This window comes from Protopterus annectens, chromosome 5.part1 (assembly GCF_019279795.1).
Source record: "Protopterus annectens isolate FY-2018-M chromosome 5.part1, PAN1.0, whole genome shotgun sequence".
NCBI classification, from domain to species: Eukaryota; Metazoa; Chordata; order Ceratodontiformes; family Protopteridae; genus Protopterus; species Protopterus annectens.
In genome coordinates this window covers 441,940,225-441,959,257 of record NC_056736.1, presented here as the reverse complement: position 1 = coordinate 441,959,257, position 19,033 = coordinate 441,940,225, and the positions used below count along the sequence as shown (strand labels likewise).

At 41.7% G+C, this 19,033-nt stretch overlaps 1 protein-coding gene across 4 annotated transcripts in view; it reads right to left on the bottom strand.

Annotated features, from left to right (window-relative positions):
• The window catches only part of MAEL (maelstrom spermatogenic transposon silencer), a 699,006-nt gene extending 681,512 nt beyond the window's left edge, over positions 1-17,494 (bottom strand). For 2 of the 4 annotated variants that reach the window (XM_044073091.1, XM_044073094.1), the window contains exon 1: positions 16,840-17,490. In XM_044073091.1, coding sequence (XP_043929026.1) covers positions 16,840-16,971 — 132 coding nt within the window. In that variant the 5' untranslated portion in view covers positions 16,972-17,490. Of the gene's footprint in view, positions 1-16,034; positions 16,442-16,839 lie in introns of those variants that run through there. The other 2 variants (XM_044073092.1, XM_044073093.1) reach the window with 2 other exon arrangements.
• Positions 17,495-19,033: the final 1,539 nt, after the last annotated feature.

Here is a 19,033-nt window from a genome sequence, read left to right as displayed (position 1 = left end):
CTACCACGTCTAGACCTACCCCTAGACTGGGAATCATAAGCAGGATATGTCCATCCCTTAGTAGGCCAATTTCTACTAAACTTGGGCTGCACCTGCAAAAATCTTTAACAGTTTGCATAGACTTAGCTTTGTCCTCCATTTTCTTTAAAACTGCTTCCACAGGCGAACCAAATAACACATCAGACTGTAAAGGAGCATCCAAAATCCTAGTCTTAACATGTTCTGCTAAATTCTGATCCCTCAACCAGGCATGCCTGCGAAGAACAGAACTAGTGGCAGCCACCCTCGAGGAGGCCTGCACAGCATCAAAACCACATTGCAAAGAATGCTTACCCACTTGTTCAGACACATGAACTAAATCCAGCAACTCTTTACACTCTATACCTTCCGCCAAAGCATCCACCTTAGATTTCAATTGTGAAAGGAGATAATTTTGATATTTTAGCATGTGAAACTGACAATTCAACGCTCTCATGGCTAAAGTGGAAGAAGTATACACTTTCTTTCCCCACCTATCCAAAGCCCTTGCCTCTATCAGTGGGAACAGGATTTTTAACAACAGAGGCCTTAACACCCTTAGGCCCCTGAGAAACAGTTTCCGGGTCTGCCCTAGGAACAGATACTTATGAGCTTCAGGCACCCTATAGTACCTATCAGGCTTAACAGGGGCAGGTGGCAAAGAATCAGGGTTCAGGGAAGCCTCTGCAAAAACATCTTCCACCACATTCAACACAGGAGGTATAGCTAAGGGCCTATGCTGGGGTAAAAATAAGAATTCCCTAAGCCTTTTCCTGGAATCAGAGTAATCTTGGCCTTCCCATTTAAAGTGCTCCCTCATGGAATGCAGAGTCTCTGAAAATGAGAAATCCTCAGGAGGAGAAGCTGTAGGAGTGGAATCATCCACATCAGAATCAGAATAAGGAGGATACTCCTGCAAGTCTTCCACAGAAGACTCAGAAGCCTCTGAACACCGTTCAAAACTCTCAAACTCCGGTTCCACCCTAGGCCTCTTATCAGGAGGGGGCATAGAGCCTCTAATCATAGTAATTAAATCTTCTGCCATTTTAAGCATATGTTTCTTAGGCACAGAACCTGAAGTGCTAGGAGTAGCCCCCACTGAAGCTGAAGTTGGCCTACCTCTCAAAGAAGTTTTGGAAACAGTAGGAGAAGCTCTAAGTACCTTGGGAAGAGAGGGAAGAACAGTTACCGGAGAAGCCCCCTCAGCCTGGCCTACCTCCTGAGAGGGCACATCCTGTAACAGTAAAGTGTCTGCCTGAGACTCCAAAGAAACTCCTGGCAAAACCTCTGGCTCCACTGAGCCTTCTAAAGAACCGACGTCCGGGACTGCCGGTTCATCAACCCTAGGCTTTGCTGTTTTGTCCTTGCACTTTTTGGACGAAGCGGGCGTCGGAGCATCCGACGGCATTTTGTAATTACACCGCTTCCCAAACACTAACCTGGCACAGTCTAACCTCCTCTTAATAGTGCGTTTGTTAAATCTAGCACAAGAGCGGCAACCAACAACGTCGTGCTCAGGCCCTAAACAAGGTATACACAAAGTATGGTAATCCCTATGAGGTATCTGTTTCCCACAAGAAATACAGTTATTCACTTTTTCTGACATCCGGTTAAATACTGAAGCAAGAAAAAACCAAAATGTTCCCCAACGGGGTACTTAGCCAACTTTGATTCGGTCTGAAACTCCGACTTCGGAAATATTTCAGAACGCCAACCTGCACTCGCAAAACTGCTTCTGCATCGGACCATGCGGCAAAAAAGACTGAGGATATGACGTCGGTCATGCGCATTAGTACCCTGACGTCCTGACGTCAGTCTAATGCGCCTTGACCGACGTCAGCCATATACTTTGGTATTCGGGCCGACTGGACAGCGGACTACCCAATGGTTAGGACTGCAGCAATGTGGAATGAAGAACATCTTCCTTACCAGCCTCAGTAAGAAACTGAGATCCCTCAAAATCCTCCAAAGCTAGTTATGAAAATAAAATTGCCAAAGATTCCAATGACAACAACAAGGTATTCTATAACTATGTCAAGAATCTAAATGGCAATGCTCGGATCTGCTCTGAGCTAAAACAGAATGGCATTAAATATATTGATCCCAAGGATATTGCCAATATCCTGGCAGTTCAATTCAGTGCCAACTTCACCCCCCTCTCAGCCCCTAAATGACCCATCTCAATACCGGAAGATTGCCAAAATCTGGTAATAATGGCCACAGGTAAAAAATGCACTCTCCAAAGCCAAGAATACAGCATCCATGGGACCAGATGACATCCCAGGCTGTGTACTACATGAACTACAATATGAACTGGCACCTCACCCAAGTGTCATGTTTAATCATAGCCTCACCTCAGGTTTCGTGCCCACCGAGTGGCGCACAGCTGCAGTTATCCCACTCCACAAGGGGGGATCCACCTTGGATCCCGGAAACTACCGTCCCATCAGTCTGACCAGCCTCATCTGCAAGGCCATGGAGCGTATTATCATGGAACTTATAAACAAAGACATTGGCAACCTTCAAACACTGGACCCCACCCAGTTTGGGTTCGTGAAGGGCCAATCTGGTCTCCTGAACTTGACTAACTTCTTCGAATCAGTCTCCAGAGCCATGGACAAGGGTAAGGTGGTCCACACAGCCTATCTAGACCTTGCCAAGGCCTTTGACACCATCCCCCACTCTGGAATCATAGATAAACTTACTAAGCTGGGCATTAATCCCTACGTCACCCAATGGGTTGCTAACTGGCTTACTGATAGGACCCACACTGTAAAAGTAGCCGACTTAATCCAGCTCCAGACAAGTGACAAGTGGGGTACCTCAGGGTTCAGTCCTGGGACCGCTCTTGTTTGGCATCTACTTCTCTGTAGTACAGGCCAACACTAAGGGACTCTAGATAACAAAGCTTGCAGATGACTGCAAACTGGGAGCCATTATTGAATCCCCAAATGATGTGGATACTCTACAAAAGGGCCTTGCAGAAACAGATGCTTGTTGCCAGAGTCATGGGCTCAAGCTCAATGCCAAGAAATGTATAGTTATCCCTTTTGGGAAAAAACATGTATCCGTGAATTACCATATAGGTGGCAGTACACTAAACAACGAAAGTTTAATGAGAGACTTAGGGACACAGGTGGACAGTGGTCTCACCTTTCATAACCACATCGACAAAATAGTCAGGAAATCATTCTGTGGCACACCTCATCACTAAGGGCTTTTCATCCAGAAAAAAGGAGGTCATTGTCCCACTGTACTCATCCCTCATTAGACCCATTATAGAATACAATGCCCAGTTTGGTATTTACCTCTCAAGACATCTGCAACAACTGGAAAGGCCACAGAAATACCTCACTAAAAGAATCACAGGCCTAAAGCAGATGCCCTATGCTGACCGCTTTAAAAAACTTCAGCTATACTCTTGTCGCACATAGTCTACTCAGAGGCGATCTTTGCTTAACATACAAGGCCATGTCAAACCCAGAGCTGTTGGACATGCTACACTTAAAAGAAATCCCAATTCCTCAGAGCTACACGCTCCAGGGATCTAAACCTTGTCATCACAATAAACAACACATGCTGGAGAGAAGTTACTGACCCAGAGACTCCCCAGACTCTGGAATAGATTGCCCATACATGTCAAGCAGAATGCCTCTTTGGTCCTCTTCAAAAGGAACCTTGACGATTGGATGGGAGAAAGGAAATTCACCCCGGGGATCACGTCAGTCGCCCTGCTAGACAGGGGTCCAGGGAAGTAAGTAGTGTGGGAAGAAATAGCCAGGGAATTGTTATGGCTAGGCTTGTATAGGCCCTAGGGCTGATAGCCTAGTAACAACCTATGAACCTATGGTATGGAGGTTGCTACAATAGCAGTTCTAAATCAATGTTTATATCTCCTAGAATTATGGTTTCTTGGGGCAGATGGTGGAATAGCCAGCAAAAGATATTTTCCATGGTGGCAATGTTGTTATCAGGAGGTAGATGCATACAGATAATATACATGGATTTGGCATTGTTAAGATGAAGTTTGGAGATGAGAATTTCTGCACTGGAATCAAGAGATAGTTTACAGTCGTAAGTGGTTAACTGTAAGCCAGATTTAAATACAATAGCTACCCCACCACCCTTCTTGGCTACTCTGTCGAGTCTCAGCAAGTTATATCCAGGTGGAATTATTTCATTGTCTTTGGTTACAGGTTTTAACCATGTTTCTGTTAAGCAGAGGATACCAAAGGAATAGACTTCTACTACAGCTTGAAGTCGTGATACTTTGTCGTCAATGCTACGCATATTAAGATGAGCTACTAGGGAGTTAGATGGTTTACCAAGGGAATCAATAGGTGAGTGATAGGAGTTGTTGTTGGGCCTGGGTTTAGGGTGGATGCCACAATCCTTTAATGAGAGTAGTAATCCTAGATCGCTTGGGTTAGGGAATTTGCCGTATAGAAGTAGACCTTTCCTGAGATTTAGAGTTATTTAATATGTAGTATTCTATGATACTTTGCAAGTAGGTAATTGGCTGAAGATGTTATATTTGCATGGATATAAAGGAGTGGTAGGGATAGAGCATTCTTTTCCTTATTAGGGTAGTGAGGGTGTGGATATAGTGGCTATTCATAGGTGAGCAAGTAGGCAAAGGTTAAAGGTAGTAGTAAAAGTAGGACATATAATGGGGTGGGTGGTTTATACATTGGAAGAATTTACTATTGGATGTGTACGTAGAATATAGAAGTATAAAGGGTGAGGATGGGGAACTGTGAAGGGTGTGGTAAGAAAAGATGAATAACGGTAAAGTGCACAGAGTAATGGGAAGAGGAAGAGGTGTGGTTAGTAAGTATAAGAGTAGGACCCCTGGGGTGGGTGGGAATTGGGGGTAGGGAGAAGAGCAGAGTGAGCCCGCAGGGCGAACGGAGCAGGTAGAGACAGATACTGATGCAGTTATAAAAAACAAAATCAGCAGGACTGACTCCAGAAGGTAAGTTGGAAAAGTCAGATGTGGGTAAAGGATAGTGAGAATTGAGCCTAGAAAAGGTGGATATAGACAGTAGAAGTAGAGGGTAAAGTGAGAGGACTGAATAGCAATTAAGGGACAACAGGAGAAATTAAAGTAGGTAGCTGGGCATAAGAGATGCAAAAGATTATGGCTGGGATAAGGGTGCCACCTAGTGGACAGGTCTAATATTGCAAGCCGATATGAGAGGGAGTTAAGAGTACAAGGAAAGTGGGTGCTAGACAAAAGGGGTTTCTATAAAGAATGGGGGAGTGTGTGAAGGTACAGAAGGGGGGGTAGAGGATGCTGGCTGACCTAGCTCAGGACTTGCTTTAACCCTGTAGTCGTGGTACAATAGTAGAATGTCTTTCTGGCAGGAATTATTCAACAGACATCCTTTACTGGTGTCCTTGAGAGGGACTGTAGGGTAGTTATTCAGTGAGGTGAACCATTGATATTTGGAGAGGGTCCTTTAGATTCCTATAGACTAGTGCAGGAAGCACAAGATAAGCAGGCAACTTAAGGAGGCAAGAGAGATATGGTAAAGATGAGAAACAAGAGTTATCACATAGCAAGGTATGATTGCTCAAAAATTATCATTCAGAGACAAATATATTGATAGCAAGTTTACACAACAAGAATTAAGGACAAGAGTAAAGAACTTGAGCAAGAGGGAGTGTGCAAATATTTGGGAATTGACAAAGGATCAACAATAAAACAAACAAATGCGAATAAAACTTGGTAAGGAATATTTTAGAAGACTTCAAGCCTGAAAACAGCGTTGACATCTAGGAACAACATTCAAGCCATAAACTAAACTAATTTGCTGTTCCTGTCCTAACAGTTCTGGCATGATTGACTGGCCCCAAAACATGTTGGATGGATTAGACAGGAAAAACAAAAAAAAATTGCCTACCAAGATTATATATTCTCTGTTCCGAGTTCCGATTACATACAGGATCTGCAATTGTGGGACTGCACACATCTGCTGACCTCAGACTCTAAACGTAGTGAAAGTTTTGAAACATGAGGAAAAATGACTTCCCTGCTTAATCTAGCAGAAGCATATAAACGCCAAGCAGGAATGGAAATCAAACCAGAAGTATATAATCAGGAACCAGCTGAATGTGCCAAAAAACACAGAAGAATACAAGATGAAGCTTCAGATGAGAAGACAAGAAATGTGGAAAAGGCAAATAGTTGCAAGTATAGAAAACTTCTGGAATAGCCTCATGCTGATCAGAATGGTTAGAGGCAAATTTAAACCAAAAGATGAAAGGAATATATTGGCGGCCCAAGATAGTGGGCTACGTACATGTTGGTTTACAAAGTTCATTGAACATGTAGGAGAAATAAATCTACGCTTTGTAAAACAGAATTAGAAAAACAGTCGCACATCTTAATTGCTGGTTGTGACAAACTAATGACAGAAGGACTGTACACTGAAAGGCACAATAATGTGGCAAGACTGTTGCACTGGGGATTATGCAAACATTATGGTAATGAAGTGGCTGAAATACACTGGAAACGAACCACAAAGCATCAAAGTGATTGTGAATCACAAAGCATCATACAAAGTGATGAAGTGTACACCACAAGGGATCACCCATTACCAACAGTTCAAAAGATAGAGGAGAGAAAGCCAGACAGTGGTCCATGAATAGACAAAAGCAGCACGGATCTGAAATTACTACACCCAGTGTCTAATGTCTTGCGTAGACACAAAGTCAAGCCATCAAGATTTGCAAGGAGAAACGACGGCAATGTGGCAGAAAGATGCCCAGAAAGTTCCAATAGTAATAAAAGTCTTATAAAAATAAATCTACAATCATATTTAGATACGTTACCAATACATGTAACTCCATACATACTGCAGGAGTGCACATTGTGGGTGCTGTGAAGAGCACTTTCGGCTGACAAAGATTGAAAATACTAAATTTCATATCCTTTAATCGTCCTTTGACTTAGGAATGGGGTCCATTCCCATGATGGGCATGGTATTAGAACCAAAAAGATAAAAGGCAATCTGTGTGCAATTCACAGTTAAAAGCACAAGTAGATACTAACAGTTGAACTCTGCACATGCAACTTTTCTTTGAGAAGACCCCCCCCCCCCCAAGCCAGACACGGTGGTCTTTTTTGAAGTTGCCAAGAAGAGTCCATTTTATTCATGTTCTCCCAAGCCACCCTAATAGTATATTTTTTAAAGGAAAGCCACTTGTATATTATTGGTTGTTCAGTACAAGTGGTGAACCAGCAAGCCTTCTGCAGTCTATGCGAAAAGAGGGAAAGGTTTTCGGGTCAGATGACTAGTCCCCCTCACTGCTGCATCACCAGAATTACTCAACTTTTTATGGTTTGAGAGGAGAGCCTGTCTTTTCCCTCATCCAAACCTTCACTGGAGAGTTGATAGACTCAATGTGGCACCTATGTGCTTTGAACTGGCCACAAGGTGGGGGTGGAGTCCACAATCATATGAAATACAGACTTGTGGAAGAACAGTTAGGCAGAACTGCAAAAGGCCAGAAGATTCTCTGCTACACAGACTGCACGATTCTAAATGCCCTAGACTTTCTAACGTAATGGTACCAAAAGTCTCAGGAACTACACAACTAAGCCACAAGACAGTGTTTCAGAAACAGCACCAAAACTAGACATCCTGGCACCGAAAGAACACTGACTTGGGGGGGGGGGGCATAAGAACAAACACCAATGTGACAGCAGCAAATACTGATTAGTATACAACTCCGCAGAGGGGATAAAAAGCCTCAACTACACCCCAGTAACTTGTGTACAAGCAGCAGCTTTGGTACTGCTGGAGGAGTGACAGCTTGCCTTGAGGGGGAGGAAGACAAGGAATCAGGTCTAGAGTGTATATTCCAATGGTTTAATCCCAAACTGGTGATAAATTATCTTAAAAGGCACACTGGCTTTTGGGAGAGGCAGGGCTATCCTAAGGATCATGCCACTCAGAAGTAGGCAATGTACTCATTGGCATCCACTGCAAAGCAAATCCTGACTGCATTACTAATCATGCACAGTAGTGTTTGGACCATCAAGAAGCATAAAAACTCCCTCCTGACGGCTGCCTAAATGACCTCCCCAGTCTCAGATTTCATCCCATTATATGGGAAACAAAGGACAGCTGATTAGACTGTCTGATGCATCATGTAGAAGCACAGCAGGGTTAGGCTTGGTTACAAGCAAAACAGGCCAGCTGACCAATAGCAGGTCTGATGATCAACAGAGGCAAAATTTAAAAAAGAACAGCATCTGCAAAGAAGCAAATATGAAACTCAGTGGTTTTATAAAGAGGTGATACATTAGCCACCTCGTACTATGGCAAGAAGAGGTGGCAGAACTACCCTGCCCTATGCCCTAGAGCTTCAGCTTAGGAATCCCTAGCCTGTACTGGGGCATTGAAAGCCTCAGAAGCAGTACTGTTAATCTCAACTGTTGGTATTTTGATAGATTCAAAACACCTAGCTGTCATTTCTTTTAACTAGTAGTTTGGAGGCACAGCAACTGATGCCAAACAGCACTTGCTTTCCAGTACAAGTCACAACTGTGATGCCTTGTACAGGCTACCCGGGTTGTCACAGTAGGTTTCAGTTTCCTCATAAAGACATGCCAAAAGGTGCCTAAAGCTATGCATGCTAAGCAAGTACTCTTGACAAACCAATGATCAGTTTTCTTCAGAGAAGGGTAATCGGGGGGGGGGGGGGGTTAAACTGTAGAATGGTCACTAAAAACAAGGGGAACCTGAAGAGACATTTTAAGGAATGGAAGAATCCCAGTGTACATTTAAACAACCATGGCAAGTACATATATAAACAAGATGCTTCCAAGTCAGAAAGCAGCCAAAGATTACTCTAGGTTGTCTGGTTATAAATTTTGATAGACATAACTTAGTAGCCTTGAGCCTCAGAGACCAAATCTGCCCATCAGCAGTCAGCTAGCCCTACCACAGACACTGAATGGAAAGAGGGGCCTGACCACCATAAGCAGTGGCCCAATACCACAAAATGTAGTATTTCCTTTTAGAATCTAAGTGACAAACTTATGCTACAAAAAAATAAATCTGGTTTTTAAGCTTTTTCCAAACTTATTCACCCAACAGAAAAAAACAGGCAAAAACAGGTAAAGAAGTAAACAGGCTTAAATCAGTTCATCACAAAAAGTGGAAATCTCTCCTGGCTCCTTCCCTGCTAAGATGGAGGTCCCAGGATAGACTAAAGTTGTACAAAAGCAGATATTTGAATTATTGCTGCAACAGCCCAAGCTTAAGGATTACATCCTGATGAAACAGCTGGCCAGCTGCCAAAGCTTCAAAGCATCTTCCACATATCCAGTCAGCTTGGGCCAAGCTGACAAGATTGGGGGCCAAACCCTTCAGAACTTTCACTGGAAGGGATGCTAAAGCCCTGAGAAGGACAGTGCTAGGAAAACAAAAAGCAGCCTCTCTCACCCTGGCATGAGAGCGTATAAAAAGAAAAAATGCCATGCAAGTGTGCACGGAGGACCAAGATGCCACTTTCAGAATATTTCTACAGTCCTACCCTTACCAAAAAGCCACGGGTAGAGTCAAGACCCTGGTAGAATGAGCCTGGACCCTGAATGGAATACTTTTATGGTAGGTATAAACTGCAATACCACTACAGGCACAAATTCTTAAGGAAATCCCATCTATGTGGAAAAATAAGAGGGGCTGACCCACCACAAGAACTTGCAACTCAATCTTGGAGAACGACAGAGCAATTAGTAATACTGTTTTCCATGTTAAAAGCCTCAAAAAAACAGCCCGATAAGCTGGTTCAAATGGAACAAAAGCTATACCAATACAGATCAAGATCCCAAGGAGGAACCACCTGAATGCTAAGGCGGCTTCATATACAGTATCCCTTTCAAAAACCTGAAGACCACACTGAACTAGGGGGATCCAAGGGTAAACGTATCGAAACGGCCAACAAATAAACCTTTACTCAGGGAAGATGGGCCATAAGCTAATAACTCACAAATAATGGAGAGACAGGAAAACATTAGCCTTGAATGGGTACTGGTTCCTTTCTTCGCAACTCAAACCTTTTCAATTAATAACATAGAACTTTCCTTTAATACCCACTACACAAATCCTGTTACTGGAAGCAACAGCGTCAGAATCTTTATACCTTAGACTTTTTTTTATATATCATCCAGGCAGTCTGTCAATTGTTAGAGATTGGGATGCATCAAATACCCCTGGTCCTGTGTGAGTACAGCCAGTCTGCAAGGAGCATACAGTAATTGCCCTTGGCCATTCCAAAACAAGGGAGAACCACTAACTGCATGGGCCAGATGGAAGTCACCCCAATGACTACCAGACAACCTAAATTACCAATTATTGGAGAGGGTGGAAAGGATACAAAATTCCAGTCAAGGAAAAGCCACACACACAAGTCTTCCCTTCCAGACCTTCAATGGTGGGGACAGTAGATTTTTGCCAACTGATAACAGAAGACTAGAGGCAAAAAAATTATTTGAGGTGTTCCCTACAGTTGGATCAAATCCTGGAATACCCCCAATACAATTCACGTATAAGGGGCTCTGTCCTAGTGCTGCTCAGCTTGTCTGCCATAAAATGTTGCTCCAATACACAAGATGCTTGTAAAGTGAGACTATGTTGAAAATTATATCCCAGGCTCCATGGTTAGTAGGCAATGAAAGAACTGGTTTCCCCACTGTTTGATTATATACTGCATCAACACTTGATCCCAAGGAACAAATAAAGTCAGAGAACATATAAAAAACTGTCAAAATCTTACTGTAAGTTTTGGTCTATTCACCACTCCAAAGACCTTGTGCTTTTAGCTCCAGAACCCCCCCCCCCCCCCAAGCAAAATCTGGGGGGATTTGTATTGACTGTGTTGGAGCAGAAAGGAGAATAAGACTTGGACCAGAAAGGAGAATAAAAGACTTGGACTGTGAACAATAGGAGGCTGCCAGTCAAAAATCTCCCCATTCACAAAACTGGAAACCGAAAAGTAAGGAAACGCAGATGCCAAGACCACAAAGATTACAGATACCAAATTATTTGTCAGGCGTCGTCTTGTAAAAGGTTTAAGAAATCAAAGATGCCACGAGACCCCCACATTCCCCTGCTGCGACAAGAAAACGCAGGAATATATCCAGCTACAAATCTTTTTCCATAGGAAAAAAAGATATTTTAACAGAGATGTGTAGAGACACCCCAGGAAAAACAATTGTGCGAGAGTTAGTCAAATGAGATATCTGTATATTCTCCTGGAATTCCATGAGATCTCAGACCCCAAATGAGAGATTCTTAACTTTTGTAAAATACACTGCAAAGAAAGACGAGCCATCTAAATAAGGAAAAATGTGAACACCTTGCAGCAGGCTATCGCAAACTATTATACAGCAGTGGACAGACCAAGGCTTAGTGATTATGTTCTCCATTCACAGAAAACCTTTAGAAACTTCCGACATGTGGATTTCGGAATGCGACATCCTAAAATCAAAGATGAAGTATAAACAGAACTTGGTACAAGAAGCAAAATTTTGTATAAAACGTGAGAGGGAGAGACAGCAAACAGCCCCAGAGAGTAGATGCTCCATAACAGAAGGGAAGTATGAAGACAGCAAACAGCCCCAGAGAGTAGATGCTCCATAACAGAAGGGAAGTATGGAGACAGAGACATCTCACTGCCAAAAGTAACCTTGATGGATTTACAGCTTACCAGGTTGGGTGAGGTTTTGTAAAGAACCTTACAGACAGTCCTTGTACTGGGACATTCCACTACTTTTTCGAATGCCCTTGCTACAGCTTTTTAAACCAGCAGTTTGCTAGAGCCAATAATTTCACCTTAAAAGAAGCTAATGAGGGAAGCATTAGCCAACACGGAGAAGGAAATCTGAAACTGACGTTAATCAACACACCATTTCTCACTTTACAAGGACCTTTAGAAAGATTTTTGGCCCATCTGCTCAATCAAAACTATTTCGAACAGTTTCTGGAAGGTTTTGATAATGCAACCAAGCAAACCTCCTAATAGTTTCAATGGCAACAGCCCTGAAAGCAGCAAATGCATACACACACACTTCAAATAATAGGTAGCCACTTGAGACACAGAAGCAACAGGTGGAGTTACTCCTCAGAAGAGGAAACAATGCCAAAAAACATTATTCTCAAAAGAAGCATGCTTTTATAATGCTGAGCTGTCAAGCTCAAGTATTGCAGAAGAATATACTTAAATCCATACAAAACCTTCCCATCCTTGTCAAGGGAGTGATTAATATTAACCAAATGTTTAACAGCAGCTGGATTCAGAAAGGTAATAGCTCCTGGATCTGATTTGGGATGAATGTAAAATGAGGAATTTACAGTCTGCTTTCAAGGAGACAGCAGGGTGGCTATCAAGCAAGTTACAGGCCGTCACAAACATTATCCAAAGCAAGATAAGGAGAAGGTTCTAGAAATTCCATTAACTAATCATAATTCAGGGAAATGAAAGGTCTCACCCATTTTCCCCACTTAAAAAAATCAGTTTCATTCTAGAAGTCTATACAAAGAAAGAATCCTTCAAAAAAGGACTAGCAGTAGCCATACTCTCCTCATAGCCAGAAAACTGTGGAGACAAAACACGCTGTCCCCTTCAAAATCATTTAGGGCTTCAATCTTTAATCGCTTCAGATAAATTAATTTTCCTTAACCAAGTCATACAAGGACCAAGGGTACTCCAACAGTCACAGGAGACCTGTCTAACCCCAAGTCCATGTTGGCTGTAGGGAGAAGCAAAACCCAAAGAAATATAATGGTCCAAGGAACCAGCTTTGGCCACAGCAGTCACCTCCACAAGTTCATAATTTTTTTCTTTTGTTGTTAGGAAAAAAAATACAGTGGGCTGTTCCATGGCTAAGCCAAAATGGCACCCGATTCCCAGGTAAGCCTACAGTGAAAAGCACTTTAAAATTTTACCCAGCCCCCAAAACCAAAACAGATAAACTGGACCCTTTTTCTTCAGATAAAAGATTCAACTTGACACCTCCATTTAAAATGAAGAGTTAGGTAACATTAATTCTCAGGATTTAAAACTAAATTTTAGAGAAAAAAAATACAACTTCATAAAAGTGGAAGGCTCCCCATCTCCCCAGGAATCGAACAGCATTAGATGAGCAGTCTAAGTCCACAGTGGAGCACTCTTCAGTGACAGGAAAGTTCTGAAGGGCTTAGTACTCAAACTTGTCTTTTGGTCAGTTCAGCTTGTGCTGGCTAATGGTTTGGGTGCCTTAAAGGTGCCCTGAAAATTAGGAAGCTGGCCGGCTGTTATATTCTTAGCAAGACAGCCCATATCACTAAGGCTACTGCAGCAGTCATCCATATGAACATCTACTGGTACCACCAAATAATAAATGATTATGTAGTTATTTTAAGTGGTGCTTACTCACATGCAGACCAGCAGCACAGGCTATGATGTTTAAAATGGAAACTACAGTGTGGAAATAACTGTTCTGGGAAGCACAATTCTTCTATTCTCTTAATCAGAGCAGCACAATCAGGCATTTCTATTGCATTTCATATCCAGAATAGACTACACACCAATAATGAAACTACAGATGAATTTGGATCAGACTAGATCAGTTTTACACTGCAGAGTTACATTCCAGGAATGCCACAGGAAATTCAAGCATACAAGACAGCAGTTACATTACAATTGGATTATGGCAAATGCAGCACAGTTATTACAAAGCTTACAGCAGACTGGCAAGACAGCTTTGTAAGAGAGGTTCTGCAGTTTTTGCTGCATTAACTGCCTAAAAGGAATGGTTCCCTATTTGCCTGACACGTGCAAAGTTAAACACAAACTTAAGTTACACAATTATTCATGCTACTTTATATAAAAATCACTTCCTCATTTTTTGACCTACATTGCTCATCCCATAACAATACAACACACCTCCAAAACTGGCCTAGAGAGATTTACTAAAATGGCTCAGCAGTTAATACATTTTGGAACAGATACTTGGCTTGATATGCCAACACAATTCCAGCGCAATATGGGTGTTGCCCTTAAGGTTCTGCCCTTCTGAAAAAGAAATCACATCTACACAAACTACTGGCAGTTTAGGTGTACAGTAATAATCCCACTGAAGCAAAAAATAGCAGGGGAAGTTTCCTCTTTATGCTCCGGCCTAATTTCCTCAGTGTAAGTACCACCTCAAGCATCTACCAAGTTAAGGGCCACAGACTTGGTTATTAGGACCTACCCAGTCCCAAAGGCTCACCCAGCAAATATACCCAGTCAAAAAAGGAGGAGTACTTTGGTGGAATGCTGCTGGGGAAGAAAAAGCTGGAAATGCAAGAAAAAAAAAAAAATGTAGCTGGACATTTTCTTTGCCAACAGCTGTTGAAAACAGATGTGTTGCGTTTTGCATAACTAATCAGTACACAAGATGCTGGAAAAAAAAGTTATTCAAAATATGGCTTTCAATGGCATGACTCATTTTGTACCACTTTTTTTTTTTTTTTTTTTTTTAATCCTTTGAAATAAATGAGAAAAGTATAAACTATTTTGATGCAAATGTATTAAAAGCACCACTGTGCTTCATTCTGCTATCTTTGTAGTCTCAAACTTAATCACACTTTACCCACTTGATGTACACTTAAGGTGGGAAAAGGGGGGGGGAGGGAACTATAACCAAAATGAGCATGGTTAAATTGCTACAGGAGTATTACTTGAGCATATCTAGACAATTTCTGATGGACTATTAAAAAAATCTCTTCTACATGCAATTCTACTAGGTTTTCACTAAAGTAGAGTCAAATCACACATTTTGCTCACGTCACACAAGTGATGAAAACAGTCTGAAGATTAAAAATACACACACACTAATCATGAGCAACAAGCTTACCTAAAATGTTTTACATACGCAAACATATTAACCATGCATCCCTGTATATTACTACTGAAAAATATTGGGGGAAAATTAAGGAAATGCTATTTTGACCACCTTTAAGAAGAATATAGTAGTGCCACTACACATCACAAAAATAGAGAAGATCATGCACCCTTTTTATGCTACATCTTATATTAAGGCAAACCGTGAACTACAGAGAATACAAACATAACTAAAATGTTTTTACATTACTTTTAGAAATATACACCCACTTTCAGAATGCTGGGTGATCAGCATACTAAAACATGCTTCCACTTTCAACCTACAACCCTTCATTCCGCCACCTCAGCTGGCCATGGACATAGGCAATGTAGAAACAGAGCAACAAGCAGGAAACAGTCCTCAAGGACTCCTCCCTCCCCCATCACGTGTGTCTTGGTTGCAAAGCTGTTGGGCAGCACGTAGAGAGAGACAGGGCTGGGCATCACTATCACCCACCCCCAATACTCAAACTCTACTACATAAAAAGAAAAGGCTGCCTTTTTACTATATTATATACTATAAATACAGGACTAATTTGGAGTATGTATATCAAGCTATTATATTAGTCTGACTATACTAGTATCATCACACAGAACAGTTTTTTTTTCGTTCTTCTGTACCCCTTGGAGTCTAGGCTTAAATAATTTACTGACGACTTTTCACTGAACTCTGCAGAAGATATTTTTAAATGTCTCCCTCCCTCTGCTACACACTCAACCGCCTTATGCAAGAAATCTGGATACGCCAGAAAGAATTGGGGGGGGGGGGGGGGCTCTAAAATAGGGACAAAAATTAAATTGTTCCTATAACAAAAGGTTTTACATTCCAACTTTATATACCACAGAAAAAATGTAAACTCAAATGTCTTAGTATTTAATGACTTCAATATTCAATAATTTACCAAAAAAAAAAAAAAAAAAAAAAAAAAAAATTTCTGAGGAACAGACCAAACATGAGACAAATCTGGACATTCTGCAAAAATCTGTACAGCTGAGAGGCATGTAATGTGTACGCTTGCTTAAAAGCCAAACCCATTCCACACACCAAATCCGAAATCAGACATGTATTATCAACACCCAAGCCTCTCTCTTACCTGCTTAAAGTTGCAGTAGTACCAAATACCAAGCTAAGAAGGGTGGCCCACACTGTCCAACCAGCTACAGCAGGGAGTTCCCAAGAAAGTAGAGAAAGACAACTCGCCTTGAATGTGTTTCGAGGAGTGCATGGTGCCCTACCTTATGTCAGTACCCTCCTAAAAAATCTACTGCTTTGACTTCCAAACAGCGTATGCCTTAAAACCCACAAGCTCACAAGAAAAAGTATATATTCAGTGTAAATAAACCACTCGAAATAGTGGAAGAGTTATAGGGGTTTATAGTTTGAGTTTATTACAAACAGTTTTAAATCGTGTCAGCCCCCACTAAAACAAACCAGTTCAACTGACAATACACTTCTCAACAGTCCCCAATTGTGAAGGGCCTCCTTAATTTTGGTTAATGTTTACCCACACAGGCCCCCCCCCCTCCAAACTTTAACATTTTTAAATTTTACTCTTTTCATTTACTTTACACAAGAGGACCAATTAACGACCATCGTTATAGAAATTTTTCAAAGTTAAAAAGTAAGATATAATTTACACCCATTTCCTGTTCACTTTTTTTTAAAATTATGTGCACCGCTAAGTATCCCTAGATCAGATATTTTCTTTATTTTTTGCCTTATTCCCCAAATCTGGGGATAAAAGGTTAAAGCCTGTAGGTGGGAGATTAGCCATCCTTAGACTACATTAACAACACTCATGCAAAATAATGAATAACCGGATTGCTGGATATCCTCAACAGGTTGGTCAGAATCATGAGTTATAAACAACTAAAGACATTTTACACGTTAATACTTACCGCCCAATCACCGGAACATAAAGGTATCGCGTCTTTAATGTTCTTCACATTGAAACCTTTGGCCTGTAACTCGGGTACCTTTTCCAACACGAAAAAATAATAGGCGTTCCGAACAGCCTTTTTATTAGGCATTATATTTATTTTCAAGACTAAATAGTACTGAGAGGCTAGCTTTTCCAACCTTTGACGTTCAACACACAAAAAAATCTCCAACTCGTGTTGCTACTTGTACGCTTAGAACTCGAGTTGAAGCACCTTCTTGCACCGTCGTAATTAAACACGTGGAAATTTTTGCTGCTTAGACTTTCGTCTGGTTAGACCACGTGATATGTGTATTGCTTGTTATGTTCCACTGTCCACCGTCTTTTAATTTTTCTTTTGGCGGGTAGGCCGGGGACCGGTGTTTGTATTTTGGTTGCCCCAGCAAAATTCAGGTGTGGGGCCCACAGCACCTCCAGTCATACCCTGCCCCAAGCACCACTCCTAAGGAACCTTTTACTTAGTGCAATAGAGTTTTAGAGTAGAATGCATAGACCGAACTGTGACTGCAATTCAATTACATTATTACAAGCACCTGTACCACACTATGTTGGCCCATCTCACTGAGGGATATTCACAGTTACTGGCGTTTAGTTGCTACAATGACACCTTACAACAACTCAACGAGCAGGGCTGGACTTTGATGAAATGGTGCCTTAAAGTAGTGCTTACTGTTTAAACCACACAGTGCTCCCCACGTCATGCACATTACTGTTTTCTTCCTTTTGTCATATTATACCTTACTCTTCGGATTTATTAAGAAGCCATGACTTTCTATATGCTGTGAAGGGCATTTTAAAGTTTTTCTTTCTTTTTACACGACCTTTTAATCCAGTGATGACTTGAACATAAATTATGATTAAGGAAAGAAATGCGTTGGTGTTCATATTTAGTTTTCCCTGCAACCTTTAAACATACCTTTTCTGACAAATACACCACAGCAGTTTATAACCATTTATTAAATAACTCAATTAAGCCAGGGCTTCCAGTAGCCATAGGGTTATCAATGCTCTGGGTTGCATTTTGGACCATTTGTTCAACCTTTTAATTCAGCAGTGGCGTGAACAAAAATCATGAGTTAGAAAATAATTTTGATCTTATTTTTTCTTTCAAGGAAAACGTGCCAAAGCTTATTGTTTAAGCTAACAAAATAGTAGCTCATAATAAACTAGCAAGACAATTGTTAGGATATACAAATTCTGTCTAGAAATCCCCCGGATTCATGAAGCTTGGCACAAGGACAGCGTTAGCCTTGTACCGAGCGTGTGGCGTACAGATGGTGCAGCAGCACCGTATGCATATTAATGAAGGCGTGCTGCCGCACCCTCCACGTGCACAGGAAACGTGCGCGAGTGCAGGGGGCATGTTTAAGTACTGCAAGGAGGTGTGAACATGTCAGCTACAGTCGTGCAACCTAAAATGCTGACTACTACACCCTGCCTCTAATAGTAATTATTCCTGTCAGTGTCCATGGATACTGAAATGTATGCAAAGCATACAAGAGAGTTCCGCGAATAGAAAAAAAATAAAAATAAAATCACAGGAGTAAACACACAAGCACATATTGAATGTTGAGCCCCCGTCCCTTGAACAATGACATTTAAAACCCAGTGTCCGTATTTCATTGTAGTGTTGATTTTTATACCAAGTGGATGCGAAGCGCAGTATGTTTGAGCGCTGCTGCCCTTTGCTAGCCTAGCCCAATGGTCAGAGCATTTGTTCAATATCTGCCCATTCATGGTCCGAGTCATCCTTGTCTGGACGGCCGAAAGATGAATGGGTATTACCCGGGTCAACCTACCATGTCATGAAAGATAAGTATTTGTGTGTACCTATGTGCGTGAAGTACAGCAAGTGGAAGACCAAATATGCTAGGGTTGTCCTCACAACCATATTGGTACCAGAGATATGTAGAGTACGCAATGTGTACTGCTGTCTGTGCCATGGGCCAGCAACCAGAGAAGGGATGGATGGTGGATGGTATGTTTGTGGAATTTGGGGGGGGTGACAGGTAATGTAATAATTCGCCAAAGGGAGACTGGGTTGGATGTACAATAGGTGAACTGGAGGCGTATGAAGGAGCAGTGGGTGAATCAAAAAGGAAACCAAAGAACATACATTCACATCTCCAATACACCCTGACAGGCCATACTGC